The sequence below is a fragment of the Coturnix japonica genome, chromosome 4, assembly GCF_054131305.1.
Source record: "Coturnix japonica strain WE chromosome 4, WE-NBRP24, whole genome shotgun sequence".
Lineage (NCBI taxonomy): Eukaryota > Metazoa > Chordata > Aves > Galliformes > Phasianidae > Coturnix > Coturnix japonica.
Window position 1 is genome coordinate 68,554,966 of NC_140666.1, and position 16,930 is coordinate 68,571,895.

Sequence of the window (16,930 nt, forward strand, 5' to 3'; positions counted from 1 at the left end):
CTTGGGAAGAATAGGTTGGAAAAGCTACAGAATTTTCATCAGTAACAGCTTAGACATGTATTGGGGTTAGTCTAGTTATGGATTTTATTGCTGTAAGACATGAGGGACGGGCAGAACGACTTCTTCCTAGTCCCTCCCAGTGCTGTTATTCTGTGCTGCTTGTGTGTTTTCAGAAATCTATGTATTACTTACTATTGTGCCTTTGTTCTTTAGTTGTCATTAGTTGTGGCAGGGGTGACAGCCCTTTCTTCACTCTGTTTCCCTACTGTAGAATTAGGAAATTTACAAAGTGGAAAAACTTGAATAGTCAGGAATATTTTGGAAAGTGTTTCCACTGTTAAACACTTCAGAATTTCTCAGAAATTCTGCTTCCCAGCTATAAAGAAAAGGCTTGTGCATAATTTCAAAGGGTTGAGAATACTTAATCCCGAAATTGTTTATTGTTTTTTTTTTACTATATTTTGGCCTTGTACTTTGTCTCCAGTAGTACGTAGTTGGCACTCAGAAGTAATTTGATTCAGCTTGTCCTTCTGCACTGTTTGCTTTCTGTTCCGTTGTGCTGCTTTGCCTGTGGAGTCCTCTAGTCTGAGATCTGTTGTCTCACCTTGCCTGAATTCTGCCTCAACTGAATAGACATAGATTCAAAACCTGTGTTGCATTATTTTCTGGTTTCAGAAGTGTCTAGTCTTTTACTAGATAGACTTTCCTTGTTTTGAGTAACTTGCAAAACTGTTAGTATTCCTGCCTGCTTCCCAAGAGTCTCTGTTTTTCAGACAAGGTTATGTTAACAAATCCATGAAACCCCAATAGAAATTCTGGGCTCTTTGCTGTGTGTCTGCTTGCATCTTCTGCTTTCTGCCCTTGTCTTTGTGATGTCTTCGTTTTGCACATCCTCTTTATTTGTCTTACTTGAGCAAATGAATTCATCTGTCACAATCTTCTCACCTGGGTGTCTGAAAGTTCTCTTCCCGGCAGAGGAATTATTTCGCTGTCTGTTTACCTCTTAACTTCTGTCCTTCCATTTCCCTCTCTGTTACTTTGGTTTTATTTGCTGCCACGCTTCCTCCTCTTTATTTTCAAGAGTACTTCTAATCTCTTAACATGAACTGTGTGTTCCTGTACTTCAGGTTCTCTTCAAAGATTTTTTCCCTATCTCTTCTTTGACTTTGATTAATGTTAACTGTTGAGATTTTTCTGGATGTATTCCCGAGACTCGGTGTGAGGTTTAAAATCCATCCAGTAGTACTACTGAATTCAAGTTTGCAATTCAGAATTGCATCGTTTGTAGAACAGGGCCTTTTTAGAATTGAATTCAGTGGGATGTGAACAGAAGACTCAGGACAACAGGGTCTGTTTTAGTTGGATAAGGCTTTTGGTTAACTCTTCTCATTCCTGTAGATTTATCTGGTTTTATCTACATGCAAAACTTTGTAGTGTAATCAGTTATATAAAAATACATTCTCTTCCTGTCCTGTGTTTCTTGATCTGTCTTAGTAGTTTTCTTGCAATGTGTTAGCACAGTCCTGCTTCATGTAGTTCCTATCCTTGTTTTTCTGTTCCTCCTGCTTTCCCTAATCCTGTTTTGATAACCTCAGAAGTACTCTCTGTTCTTAATTTCTTTATGCCTAAATAGAATTGTCCCCTCAACACCAAATCTGAAATGTTTTTGTGTTATCTTAGCAGCCAAAAAGTAAATACCAGGTTAGTTTTTATGAGAATTTCCTTTTCAGTGTCAGAATCTGAGCTTGGTTTACCAGAAGAGCTCAGGAAAACTAATGTTTGTTAAAAATCAGTGTATTCTCTACCAAGTTAAGCATAGTGCAGTTTAGGTTCAATGGAATACAGTAGTCTCCTGAAGTCTTAGTTTTGAGATGTTTGTCTTTTTGATTAATGGAAATGGTGGAAAGCAGTGTCCTTGAATTGCAGGTGTTGTGCTTCTTCGAAGGATTATGAAAATCAGCTGTATTGTCTGGTGCCTTGGAAAAAATACAGCAGGAATTGAAAAGTCCTGCCAGGTTTCATGCTTTTGTTTTGCATGTGGTAGTATAAAGCCATTAAGAAAGACTTCAAATGTTGTGCGGTACAGCTCGTATTTCCTATCTGCTTTAGGGAGAAGCAAAGTCTTTGATATTGCTACAGCTGTTGGATGCGAAGCTTTAATTAAAAAGTTCTTTGCTTTGTTTGGTAGCAATAGCTAAATATCCTGTTGAAGGAAATGTAACTTTTTTTAATCAGGGGTGATTAAATTCTTATGATCATGTCAGCAGATGTTTTGAGACAGATCTTAAACGCAAGTTTTAACCGTCATATCTGTTTCCATTGCTTACATATCCATTACCAGCTCTTGTGGGTCTGTTTAACGTGTTTTTCTTTGCTCCGTGTAATTATTATTTTTTCAACAAAGTAACAGTGCTTTGTGCTTTTACTGCGCATTCTGCTATTACCTTATTGTAAAACATGGGATCCCATTGTGATGCATCTATGAGGGCTGCTCTGAAAGTAATGCCTCCTATTTTATTATGTCAGCCCATGACATCAGAGGCAGATGTTACTGGGATGGCAGTAGAGGTTGAACCTCCCCGCCAGTATTCCATTACATTTTGTTGCTGTGCAATGAAAGCTTTGCTTCTATCATAAGCATGTATCCTTCTCTGTGTCTAGCTTCAGCAGCAGAGGTTTTCACAGAGCTCTGAGTGCAGAGCTGCACTTTAAAACTGATGAGTCTGCCCCATGGGTTGGAAGTGATAAGCTTGGCTTTTGTTTGTAACTTTGAGACAGCTGCTCAAGAGTGAGGTTATTCTTATGTGTGCATTAACAGATAGTTTATTACCTGCTGGTTGAAGATTAGTTAAGCATCCATAAATGTTGACAGTTTTTGTCATCACCAGGCATAATGTTAGGATTTAAATGCATTCCCAAAGTGGAAAATGCTCATGAAGATTTCTGTTTGATTGTTTTCAGAGTTGTGGGTTATACTGCTTTCTTTTAATGGGCTTGCTATGACAAATATAAAGCCTGTTATTTTCAGCCTTTAGTTTACTAGCTATTAACAACAGAATATTTACAGTGAAAAAGATCTAAAGGGGTAAACACATAATATTTTAGCACCTCAACATTTGCAAAAAATAAATGGACAAAACCACCTCCCTTCCCACTACAGCAGTTATCTGGCAGAAGTGGTCGGATTGCTTCTGTTCTCTTAGCTCTTCGGGCTGTTGTTTTGCCACTCATAGAACTGCTTCCCATGAGTTTATATGTTGTGTTTGCACTGGAGGGGTTGAGAAGCAGCTGAAACTGTCAGCTTCATTCTTCTCCTGCATCCCACTGAATGTGAACTGTGTATGAACTCAATAAGCAAATATGATTTTTGGTATTGCATTAAGTATATTCCTGTGCTGTGCTCTGGTGGTATGTAACTGTTCGGGCTTTGACATTATTAATGGAAGCATGCCTGACTTCAGCATGTGCAAGGCTTAATCATGAGCATCTAACCCATCTTTTAACAATGAGGCAGAGTTCAAGTAGATTTGCAGGTGATCAGTTGTGCCAGACAAAACTGAATTCCTTCTTTGATAGAACAACCAATTCCTTTTTTCCACCAGACAAAGAGAAGAGATGTAGTCCACTATGTCATACTTCACTTGTGCTCTTGAGGCTGTGCCAGATAGTAAACAGCTAATTCATGTAAAAGAGATGATCGGTGCGAGGGTTGGTGTTTACTGAAGGAAACAACTGCTTGTGGTTTTTTTTTTTATTTAGGGCAACCACCTCAAAAGCCATAAGCAACAACAAAAATTCCTACACAAGTGATTGGAGCAAGAGACGTTGGCAATAAGGTTATTTTCCAAGGGCTCAAATTGAGGGCTAGTCTTGCACTGTTTGCAGTAATGACCTTGGGATTAAAAAACTCGTTGGGATTTTCTTATGAGAATTTGTGGTGTGTTGTCAGTAGGTGACAACTGAGGAAATGCATGTGCAGCAGAACACATGTGTTTGGGACATGGTACAGATACAGAAAAACCAGTGAGACTGGGCATGTCAAGGCCAATAACAACCCTCCTGGGAGACAGTAGAAATCCTTATTGTTGCAGCATGAATAACTGGAGAGAAGTGAACATGAGAGTGGAAGATGTATAGGGAAAGATATTCTGTGGAGAATAAGCTGCAATTAAGGCATTGTACAAAGTTCTTCCAGCTGGAATATTACTTGCAGTTCTGGCTACTATATTCAAGAAACATTGATTGAAGCTGCTTGGAATTCAATGAAGGGAATATTATGGGAATAAAGAGCATGTTATGAAAGGACAGTAGAGAAGTATTTCTGTCTGTGGATATGAACTAATGGCTGGATAAAATAAACGTAAATGAATGAAAAAGCTCTTGCCTCTTAAAGCAGGATCCCGGAAGAGCCTCTGTGGTCATTTATCCAGTGTGTTTTCCCCCTACTCTTTCTGTACAGGGAGTGATATTGTTTAAACCTACCATTATAAATGAGTCAGTTGGGTATCTTACATGAGTTATTGCCTTTGGTTATAAACAGTATTGGACAGTATTGATTTATGTAATTGAAAGTGAAAAATCATCGTTGTGAAGATTTTGTTTGGGACCTGAGCAAGGTCAGTTGAGCTCCCAACACGTTGTGGAAGAAAACTTGTTTTTACTCTTGTGAATTATTTTTTTAATATCTAATGTCATACTGGGAACACTGTTACATTCCTAAAAGGCAGCAGCATATTTAAATTATCTCAGTAATGAATAATAATATACAGTAACGAATAATAATAGTATCATTATAAGTGTTAAAAATTCCACTGATAGTTTTAAAAAAAAGAAATGCTATTTAACAGATGTCAAAAACAGGATAATTTACCAAATGCAGAAATTTAGGATATAGTGAAATTAATTCAGGTGTAATAATATTGGTGGCCTGTATTTGACTCCTGCATAGTTTGCAAGGTTCTTGCACATAAAACCTAGTTTTGTGGTATTTTTGCTTCTAATTCTGCCCTCTTGTTAGCAGTTTGTGGGTCAGGCTGAGTCACATCACACTTCATTTCAGTTTTTGGTTTCTTCTTACTTCGTCTACTTCTATTCCTCCATCATACAGGTAGTTAGGGCAGTCGTTATATGAATCATTGTGGAGATGACTGTTCCTGTAACATTTGAAAGAAAAAATTGGTTTTTGATCAAGCATTCCCAGTAAAAGATAAATAATTCTATGTGAACCAAAAAACTCTGAGTAACTAGTGAAATAAGCTGACTTTTTCTTTCCAATTTTGCAGGTACGAAGACAAACTTGAATGAGTTTTCTGTTTAGCTGCTGTGTCTGAAATAAAACTAGTTCATAGATTGCCTGTAATTTCAGTTATTCACTGGTGGGGTATTTCTTGTTTTGCTATTTGTAGTTGCCTTGTGGTCACCGGTGTAAAGAGATTTGCCATTCAGGTGATTGTCCTCTGAACTGCAGCCAGAAGGTTAAACTCAAGTGTCCTTGTAAGAGACTGAAAAAGGTAAGTTTTGGAGTTGCAGTTCTGAGAGTGACATATTTTCTTTGTATGTTCCTAGGCTTGTATACATGGATTGTCTCTGGTCAGGACTGGAATAGAATCAGTTACTTGAGCAGAGCAGTAACAGCATCTGAAAGTCTGGGTGGAACAATCGAAATATTCACTAAGGAATATAAAATTCATTGTAGAAGATGTTAGCTCCCAAATTTGCAATACCTTTATCTTCAAGCACACTTCAATTTTTGTAGTTCCATTAGGAAAATAATCAGATTATCTGGAGTGATTTAAGAAGTCAAAGCACATTTTCTTCATTAGGAACTGGGGAGTTTATAATTACATAAATTGGAACACTCACAGATGTTTTGAATTCCTAATTGATGGTTTTGGTTGTCTGAGGCCCATAAAGCAAACAGAGGCATCGGCATCCTTAGCTTTCAGCAGAGATAAAGGACAAAGCTTGTTATAGCTATCAAATATGATGAGGGGAAAAACAGAGGCTGCTGTGACCTCTTGACAAGTGTTAACCTAATGAAAAATTCACTATCTGGCTTGAAGAAAGCATGCTTAAATTATTTTCAAGACCCAGTTAACTACTGAGCTTTCCACACAGACTGCAGTTTCCCCAGAGTTCGTAGCTTCTCCAAGAAATGTCTTCAGAAATCTAAGATCTTGCAGGGAGCATGTTCAAGAGAAAGGATGGTAATGCCCAGAGTACGTGCTTCAAATTGAGCAGTCTCTGCTTATAAATAACAAGCTTTTGTTTATTTGTAAGTTGAAATGTTGACTTCTGCTGAGGATAAATTATTTTGTTGTGACTAGGTGCTCTTACTAATTTCAGTTTTTCTTTCTCTACTGTGTTCAGTAAAATCAATTGTATCATTGGTTGTGTGTATACTTCTGCTTCTTGTTCCTTAAGATATAGGTTTACAGTTGGACTTGATCATCTTTGAGGTTTTTTCTAACCTTAATCTTGTGATTCTATTCTCTATACCTATTAAAAAGTATACTTGTTTCTTATGCCAGACTTAATTTAATAAGGAAGATGGGTATTTCCATGATAGCTCTGTTACATCTAGTTGTTGCTGTCCCTAATTTTCATACTGTTTTTGGAAAACTGAAATGTGTTATCATCTTCTGCTGAGTTCTGACACTGTATAGCTATTTATGCTTAGACCAGTTCAGATTTTATTGTCCCAGAGTGCCAGGATGTCTTCAGTGTTTATGTGGATGTCCAACTGAAGTGTGGTAGCAAGAAGCAATGGAATTAATGTTTAGGATGCTCACTTTTCACTTTTACAGTGGCCTGAAATGGAGCATTCCAAATCTGCTATTCTGAAAGTTTTATGGTCCTTAAATATGATGACAATTACTTTTTCCCCCCCTCAATCTTGTAAATTTGATTTTAATAAGGTGGAAAGGTTGTTATGAGTGGTTATTAATTCTTATATGATGACAGCCCACTTATTTAAATAGCCATGAAGTGATCCTTCTGATTCCTAGTGAAATGGTGCTTCCCCTCAGAAAGAGAAGAAAACACTATCCCCACCTTAAATATCATCTCACTGTTTCCAGGTCAAGCCCCAAATCCATGCTCTCTTTTGTATAGAGAACTACAGTTTAGAGGGTAAATGATGATAGAACCAATAAGCCATGGATAATTGGACTGTGTATTAGTTGCAGCTAATCTGACTGCAGAAATCTGACTCATTTCTGTAGTGTGAAAGATGATGTCTTTTAACATTTGCTTTATGCATCTGCCCTTGCCAGAGATTGTAATTAGGGTATCTGTTGATTCCAGAAGATCCTTATGCATATTTGCTTAGAGCTGCATACTTACAGCAGATAGTGTACTTCTTTCTTAGCTTGGATAGGAAGGTGTACCTGTATATTTAGTCTTTTGTGCCTGCAGCCTTCCATGTGATCTTGAAGATAAGGAGAAACAGAATTGAGTACCTAATATTTACAGTTGAATTCTCCTCTACCAGTCTTCTGTCTGTGCATACTACTGGTGAAGTTGGTAGTTGATAGGTTACTTATTCCAAACTGCTCTGTAAATATGCCTCATCTGAACCATCACAATTACTATCAAATGTAGGAGCTCATAATTTGAGTGCAAAACAGGAGGATTTTTTCTTCCTTTTCTGGTGTTGAAGTTAACTGTTGCATCATGAGGCTATGCATGTAAACATGCAAGGTCGTATAAACCACTTGAATTTGTAACCCACAACTTGTAGTGGACCATGTTCTTAACCATCTAGGCAAGTGGTTTATCTTCCTGACAAAATTCTTCATAGGCTAGTAGTATAGATAATAACTTTCTCTCTGTGCTGGTATTCTGTTTTGTTTTTGTTTTTGTTGGGTTTTTTTTGGACTTCAATGTAAGGAGGAGGAAGGAGAGGAAGTAGGGGAGATCTTCCCATGACCAGACCTTGCCCTGTAGTTTCAGCCAGTTTAGAGAATTGATATGAAGTTTCAGAAGAGTTACTTATTAGTTACTTTGCACGGTATCTTTTGTAACTGAGTTCACAAGGTTATATTGCTTTGTCTTAAATAAATAAGTGAAAAAAAAGACAAGAAAAATTAAACTGAACCACTTGATTTATTCTTGTTTCAGTTTAGCTTATCAGAAAGAAGGAAAATAGAAAAGGATGCTTGAATACAGTTACAGTTTCAAATAATACTTATTTATTAGCTTCATTCTGTAAATATTCCAAATAAGGTTGTTTTACAATTTTCCCAACAAAATGAACGTTATAATTAAATTTTTATGTAGGAAAATGAATTACAAACAATTCAATTTATACTTAACAGGAAGTACAGTGCAGCAAGATACAAGAAGGCCAAGTTTCACTGGAGTGCGATGCGTTATGCAAGGAAATGAAACGGAAGGCGTCTGAGGTAGTGTATCCATTTTAGTTATGTTATCTTAATTGCCTTGAGAAAAGTTGGAAAAAACAGGCAGATCATTATTTTTTCAAGACAGTAATAGCAAGAAATACAGTGTAACTCAGTGTACAGTTTAATTGCACGTTTAATTTTTGGACTATTGAATCTGGCTTATTGCTGAGAGTTGCACTACTTGTAGATAGTGTCAATTCACTTGATGAAACACTATGTTAAGGTAATGCTCTATTACTTCTTTATTTTTAATGTATATTGGAACTGGAGATTTCCTCTTCAGCCAAGAAGTGCTAATCAATGATAACAAAATCATTACTGCTATTGAGAGCTGTAGAAGCACTTCACTTCATTTAGGCCTTACTTTTACTTTGAAGGTTAGTGAAGTGCTATCTTGTGTGTTCCTGACACACAGTATTAGGTGACTGCCACAATTATAAAGAGCTTTCAGCAATTGCATATGCTTTTCAGCCCATTGTAAACATGGATGCTCTCCAATAATTTTGTTTGAAGTAAAGAAACTGCTGCATAATCTCACCTAAAGAGACAGAATATCCACATTGTTTTTCTAAGCCTTTTACGAAAACATGAGGAAGTGGTGCATGAATTGGTTAACTTTTATCAACTTAGTAGTATGTGTAATATACTGATATATGTAATTTAAATATTCAACCCAAAGCCTCATTCTGTAAAAGCTACATCTGTCTGTTTCTGCTCAGAATTTCAGGATTGACAGGCAAGTTCTAAGATGTACTCTGTAAATCAAATTCTACACCTTTGCAATCAGCTTGAATACTAAGAGTCTTGGAATATACTTCCAGAAAAACCAGCAGTAAAAAATCATTCTAGTGAAGTGTGGAAGTGAGTTAATTGGGCATGGAGTGAAGGGGAGTGAATTCATAGAAGTCTGCATCAACAAAGAAGCACATTTCAGTGGGGTGCAGCATCAGCTGCAGTTTCACTTCAGCAGATAATATTTCCTATTTTTTATCTGTACCTTATTTTTTATCTGAATTTTATTGAATTCAACTGGGAAAACATTCTAATGCAACAAGCAAATGACTACAGATTCCTGTGAGCATAGGAAGTTCCGCACAAATGTGTGCAAGAATCTTACAGAAATACGACAACAGCAGCGTACAAAAGAAGCTACATTGTGTGTTCATGGGCCGATTTTTCTTTTGGAACTGATGTTCTGCCATTAGATGGCAGTGAAATACCAGGAGGGATAGGGCTGCAGTTTTTGCAAACTAAACTTTCCTGTTTCAGGTATTCATGACTAAAAAGATCTTCGTGTGTTTTCCTGATGAGAGACTCTGGCATTGTCTACGTGAAATAAAATTGTTCGTGATATTTCATATATGGTTTAACAATTTTAAAAAAATATCTGAAAATCCACAAATGTAACTGCTTGCACAGAGCACATTCTTTGAGCTGCTGTGTTCTTAAGCACGAGCTGGTGTGCCTTCTGCTTAGTCTTCGAGAGCTCTTAAGTTGTAGACTGATTGGAACGAATTCCATCTGTGCATACCTTATGTGGTTAATTACCATTTTTACTATGCAAAATATGATACATATATATATATGTACACATATAGACTGATTATTGAGATCAAGATGGTTTTTAATTTCAAGTTGTCAATCATATCATTACATCTTAGGACATTCTATAACTCTGAGATCTAATTTTACTAAGGTAGTGTTAATTGGCTACAGAGTTGGAGGGCCAAGAAACATGTACAAGCAGCAGATACGCATACACTGACCCAGCACACTGGTACTGCTGTCACTGTAGTGATGCCTGATTGAGGGAATTTCAGAGATAGAGCTGGTGTCTTAATGTTTGATGGCTTTGATGTGTCTATATGCCTTTTTGTGTTATGAAAAATACCATTTGGGACTTAAACTCTCTTCAAAATTTTGTGTTCTGGCAATCACCTGCTTTTTACCTGATGAATCCAAGTTAAGCATCTCTTAACAGCTTCCCCTGGGAAACTGTCTTTAAGGGCACGGGTACAGAACAGAGCTGGCAGCTCTTTAAGGACACCCTTCTGAAAGCACAGTGGCTCTCTGTCCCCCAGTAGAAGAAGTCAAGCAGGGAAGGCAGGCAACTATCATGGATGTGCAAGGACCTGCAGCTTAAACTTGAGGGAAAGGAGGGAAATGTTCAGAAAGCGGAAGCAGGGTTGTATAGCCTGGGAGGAATACAGAGCTGTTGTCCATCTGTGAAGAGACAGGATTAGGAAAGTCAAGGCACAGATGGAGCTGGACTTGGCAAGGGGAGTGAAACAAGAAGGGCTTCTGCAGGTACATAGGCTGTTCAGTGGATTAGGAATTGGTTGGCTGGATGCAGCCAAAAGGTTATGATCAATGGTTCTTTGTCTGGGTGGAGGCTGGTCACAAGTGGTGTCCCTCAGGGTTGGTCTTGAGACAGGTGCTCTTCAACATCTTCATCAATGACAGACAGTGGCATCAAGTGCACCCTCAGCAAGTTTGCAGATGACGCCAAGCTGAGCCGTGCTGTTGATACATTGGAAGGAAGGGAAGACATCCAGACGGACCTGGACAGGCTGGAGAAGTGGGCCCATGGAAACCTAATGAGGTTCAATAAGGCCAAGTACAGGGTGCTGCACTTGGGTTGGGGCAATCTCAGGTATTTGTACAAACTGGGGGAAGATCTCCTTGAGAGATGCCCTGTGGAGAGGGACTTGGGGGTCCTGGTGAATGAGAAGCTGGGCATGAGCAGTGTGTGCTTGCAGCCCAGAAGGCCGACTGTGTTCTGGGCTGCATTTAAAAAGGGGTGGCCAGCAAGGAGAGGGAGGTGCCCTCTACTTGGCTCTTGTGAGTCCCCATCTGGAGTACTGCGTCCAGGCCTGGGGCCACCGGCACAAGGGGGGTTTAGGATAGATATTAGGAGGAATTTTTTTACACAGAGGGTAGTTATGTACTGGAACAGGTTGCCCAAAGAGGTTGTGGTTGTCCCATCCCTGGAGGCATTCAAGGCAAGGTTGGATGTGGCTCTGTGCAGCCTGGTCTGGTGGTTGGCGACCCTGCATATAGCAGGGGGGTTGAAACTCAATAGTCATTGTGGTCCTTCTCAACCCAAGACATTCTATGATTCAGGAGCCAGTCCATCCCATTGTTCTTTATGTATGCTAGTCGTCGCATTCTTTTGTTATTGTAGGATGAAAATAATGCAGGAACTGTGATTCAAGTGCATTGTATGTTCATGTTTTAATATTTTCCGTGCCATTCTTTTTCCTTTAACTTTCTGGCATTTAATTTGCTGTCTTGAATGCTATGTTAACAGTTCTGTAGAGTGATCAGTTGTAGTTCCAGGTTTTGTTTTTCATAAAACATTATGATGGTGAAGCAAATGTAATTGCATTGACAGTTTCCATTACACCAAGAGCAGTAGAACAATATGATTATGCATTATCCAATATGTCATTTGGTACAAAGCTGGAGATTTCCTTTTGCTCTTGCAGTCAGGGTGTATTTGAACTACTTGGAATGAAGTGTGTGAGTGTAAATTACATACATATATAAGGATTTACCCGTCAGTGTACAGTGTGCTGAATTGAGGATTGAGTTACTGAAAGCTCAGAGCGACTTTCTTAAGGAATTTTCCCTGGTATTAATGAATTATATATATATATGTATATATATATATTTCCCAGGTTTTAAATATTTGTCAGTTGAATTTTCCAGTTTAGTTTTATAACATGGTAGCATCTCTTATGTTCCATGTTTTTCAAACATGAATTGATAGAGGTTTTTCACAGAATGTTTTAGAATCTGAGTAAGCTCATAGCTCACTTGGTGAAGGTTTTGCTCGCTTTTCTGAGAGCTGTTCTATAAATTATGGCTCTGTAAGATAATAGTTTTACCTGCTTTTACAACAGTTACTTATCACTTTGTATGTCTCTGGACAGATAAAAGAGGCAGAAGCCAAAGCTGTTATTGAAGAGGAGAAACGAAGACAACAGGTATCAAACTTAATTCTTCTTTCCCCCCAACCTTGTTGTGTTAATAAATCACTCGATGCATGTGCAGCCCAATCTGTATACTTTGTACAGCGGTGTTCCCAGTTATTGCTTTCAGCTGTTGTGTTGCCCTTAGGTGTGTGCCATGAGTGATCTACAGTGGTTAAAAGCAAGTATATTTTCTCTTAACAGTTCTCACATCTGGGGGTAAAATGGTAATCATTTGATGTCGCCTTAGAATAACTGTATAATGTGAACATATATTTAAATACAAAATACTTCTGATTTTTATCCATCATTTTATAATTCCTTAAATTCACAGAATTACTAAGTAGCCTCTGTAAGGTTGAATTATTGAGTGAAACTTCTCACTCACTCCCCTTCATGAGAGTGAAGAAACCTAAATTGGTCTCTGTCCTTCAAGGTCTGGTGGGGGTGGGGAATTTTTTTGTAATTGTTGGCTCTGGTGAATGTGTGTTGTCAGCACTGTAATCCAAGAAGCTTCTGTGCCAGCTGTGTGGAAATACTATCACTAATCTTGCTTCAGAAATTAACTGTAAACTTGGTTGCTGGTGACAGCTAACTCAGGTTTATCATCTGGGCGCTGCAGCCTCAATGCACTCCTTCCAACAGGCTTGTATGCCTGTGCCAGAGCATTTGACACCAGTCGTGTTCTAAGTCTGGTGTGTGGTTTCTGACTTTACTTTGACTCATTTATCAAAACAGTTCTGTATTAGATTATGCTTGAGTTTTCACCTGGATTGCACATTCCGTTCTTATCGCAGCAGCAGCTCACTGCTTGGAGTGGGTGCAGAAGACTTGCTTACAAGGCTGATCATCTTGTACCGTTCTCCCAATCTCATTAGGACATTCTTTGGTAGGGAGCTTCTCTGCTGGTCACAACTTCGATTAATTGCCTAGAGGCTCTAAGTATTGTCTGTTAACCAGTGCTCCACCATGGCCTACTTTTGTTTCTCTTGCAGGATTTTCTCTATGTACCGTTGTGCCTGGTGTCCAGGGGGGCAGGCATTGCTTTGTGGTCATCTTGGAGTGTTTATTGTTACAGTCATGCCTCAGCTGTTTACAATATTGATTACACATTCCCTCATATGTCTCATAGACAGTTCATCTAATTCTTTTGTTCTCTAAGCTGAAGTTAGTTCTAGGACAAAGGTCAAGAAGTGTAGCCCATAGAAAGTGTTTGAAACATGTTGTTGGGGAGAGATAATCTGTAAGTGACAGAGCTGCAAGTTAATAACTGAAGTATGCTAATACCCTTGTATTCATATAAACAATATGCTTACAATTGCTGAGCAAAAAATTCAAAGTTGCTGTTGCTTGTATTGCACTGATTACGTTTTTATGCTTTCCAGAAGGCATTCTAGTCACTAATGATTTCTGCATCAAAGCCACTAAATTTATGATCCTTCCAGTGTAGCAGAATTGCTCCACCAGCAGTGTGTTCATTATTGTCTTAATTGCTCAGCGGGGATTGTTTCTGCCTCCAGTCACATCACCATTGCTTTCTACTTGTGCTTTCAGAGCTACAGTCCAGCAGTGTGCTGTGTGTACAGTAGACACTTCTGTGTGCATATTTTTGTGATGGATTGTGACTTCAGGGATGGAAGACTTCACCTATATGTAATCAAACCTATTAATTAATATGGCCAGTTGTATAGCATAATAGCAAAGATTATTCTAGGACAGAAGTAGGTAATAGTCTTTAGAACTGCACTAAACTACTGCTGCCTTGTGGCTAACATTGGTTCCTTTCCAATTTGATCTCATTATGTACCATTTGTTGATGTGACTTGGAGCACATCACTATCATAGGGTGCTACTTCATATATATACACACACACACACACACATATACATATATACATGTATACGTATATATATATACATATATATACATCTATGTGCTATTTATATGTATATATGTTCTCATTACCTTCTGATGAGGCTTGCATCTTGTACCATCTTTCTGATCTCATTAGTACCTTTTTGCATAGACAGTTCATTTGTTAGTTGCAGCTTCTTGAGACCTATTTTTATTAATGCTGTAAACTAGTTAGTTCTTTGGTAAGTGCAAACTTGCATTTTGGTGTTTATGGTACTTCTATAATGACACTTACAGATGGAATCACTTGTTTCTAGTTGGAAGGGGAGATGGCTTCATTGGGTTTCTCATCATGGCCTCAGCAGCTAAACTTTCCTTCTGCTTCCAATTCACCTGCGTGAGGTCAGCATTTTCCAACTGCTAGTGGTGGAAAGTGATCAGTGCTTTGGTTATTTAACTACTCCAAAATAAAAGATTCAGTTAAATTCTTGGGAAAACTTGTATTGATCAAGAGCTTCAGTTCTGAAAGACAGTCTCAAATGTGAATTCTAATGTAGTTAATTGTATGAAAGTTTTTTTTCTCCCTTTTTCCTAAAGAAGGATGTTTGAATGTCTCCTTTAAGTTATAAAAGTTGAGCCCTCCCCTATCCACATTCTGTAAAATGAAACCCTGCGGCTTCAGGATATGTTCTTTCTTGTCTCCATAGTCACTGTTACTTCCTCTTTTCTATGGGGCTGCCTCTCAGTGCAGGAAGAATATAGAGAGTTAGACACAGAAGAACAAAATCTAACACCTGAACTACTGTAAACTGCACGTTATCAGACAAGAAAATTGAATATACAGCTCAAGTAACTGCATTACATTTCACTTCTAATGCGTCAGCATGCAAAGAAGATAAGTTATTGCTCTAAATGAAAACTAGAGCTTGTTTAGTTTGAAAAAAGAAGGTGATCTGAAGGCTGGACACAACTGTTTCTTGGTACTTGTTCAAAGATAACTTAGCTGACATTTGTGGAATGATGACAACAATATGAAATCCGTAGGTAGCTTTGAGGATAGAGGTTGCATCTTTCTCGTTCTGTACCCACGGATCTTTTTCTTAACAGTGTATTCATTTTCAGCTGGGTTCTTATGAAAATCTCTAGGAAAGCAATTAAGTACCTGTTACATAACCATTCAAGCCCTATATTTTAATTCATATTACTGCAGTTCATGAGGCATTTTGGGATCGTATGTGCGCATTAACTGCAAAAGCCCCAAATTTTATTTAGCATTTTTGTAAAATATTGACATGTTATATATGAAATCTAATGAACTCTGCACTTATCTCCAGATTTTGGGTTTTGAAGAAGTGTTTCCTTAAGATACTTCTTGGAAGGAGGATTAGCTAGTTGAAAGTAATGTACAACATCGACATTTTCTCCTGTATCATCAGAGAAGTGCAAGTTTCTTCCTTTATTAGGTACAAAGTAACAGTCATTAAAACAGTCTTCTCACTCCTGCTGCTGGTGGTATCTGGCACAGGAAGGGAAGTAACATGTGCTTTATGAAGCTCACAAGTATTTGCTGTCAGTAGAGGAAGACCAGACAATCTTGAGCTCCAAATTAAAATTTTATTTATTGGAATGCTTCTCTGCCCATTTCCCCAAACACTCTGATTCTTGTTTCTTTAATGGACCTATTTTATTGTCTAAGTTCCACTTTTCCTGGCAGCATGGCTGTAGAAGTCATGTAGATTTATTTCGTTTCATATCCAGTCTTTGCTCTGTTCACTATCCACATTTCCTCTGCTGAAACTCAGTCCTGTGCCTTGCCCACCCAGTCCTGGCTTTCTATGCTCTGCCTCTATGATCTCTGTTCTCTCTTTTAGTGTCTGCTCTGTAACTCCTTCAACCCTACTAAAAATCCAGATTCTTGTCAGAGCTCTTCTGTTTCTAGTCTGTGTCGACACCCCTACAGCATCTTTTGTGGTATTCTTAGCAATCAGATGGCTCCAATGGAGACTCATCACTGGAGTCCACTCCCACTGTTAAACTCTTTCATGCAAGCTGCGTAATTTCAGTTTTATTCCAGCTTCACGCCCTAAGAAGAGTTTTGCCTTGAGCTGATATCCTTTTAAGAGGAGGTGTCTTCCTGGAGTGTGGTGAGGGGAGGAAGAAGGATCAGAGGATCCTACTGTGTCCATTCCAGACATGACCCTGAAACTGTTGTTGAGGGTAGAAGCTTGACGTTCTTCTTTTTCCAGTTGCTTTGCTTCTTTTCTGGGCATAAGGGCTTTCTTTGAAGAGTGCCATGTGTCTATTTTTTTAATTAAAAAAAAAAAAAAAAAGCAGAGAACATCCTTATTACAGGAAGGGCGTCTTTTAAAATTTCAGCCACTGCTTTTCTATATGTTATTTTAATGGCTTAGATACTTACAAGTCCTTTTCTTTAATGGGAAAGTAGCAGTCTAATTATGGCTTTGTGTATTCAACTTGAGGTAGGAATCATACGTTAAACTTCATTTGGTTGCATTTTTGGCAATGCTTTGTAGGAAGCTAAACAATGGTTTAACACTTGGAAGCAAAGTGCTTTGTAAGCATGAGAGATATGGTGCTACATTTTATCTGTAAGAGTTATATAACTTTCTTGGGCTGCTAATTACTTTTTAAAATGGCTTTTGGGAACATTATTTAAAATGTTCATATTTCCTTGT

General features: G+C 38.2%; 1 protein-coding gene across 2 annotated transcripts in view; it reads left to right on the forward strand.

Moving 5' to 3' along the window:
* Positions 1 to 16,930, forward strand: part of NFXL1 (nuclear transcription factor, X-box binding like 1) — a 44,141-nt gene that overhangs the window by 23,958 nt on the left and 3,253 nt on the right. The window contains exons 19-21 of one of the 2 annotated variants that reach the window (XM_015862239.2): positions 5,406 to 5,510; positions 8,319 to 8,405; positions 12,341 to 12,394. In XM_015862239.2, the coding sequence (XP_015717725.2) occupies positions 5,406 to 5,510; positions 8,319 to 8,405; positions 12,341 to 12,394 (246 nt within the window). Of the gene's footprint in view, positions 1 to 5,405; positions 5,512 to 8,318; positions 8,406 to 12,340; positions 12,395 to 16,930 lie in introns of those variants that run through there. The other variant, XR_014945983.1, reaches the window with a different exon arrangement.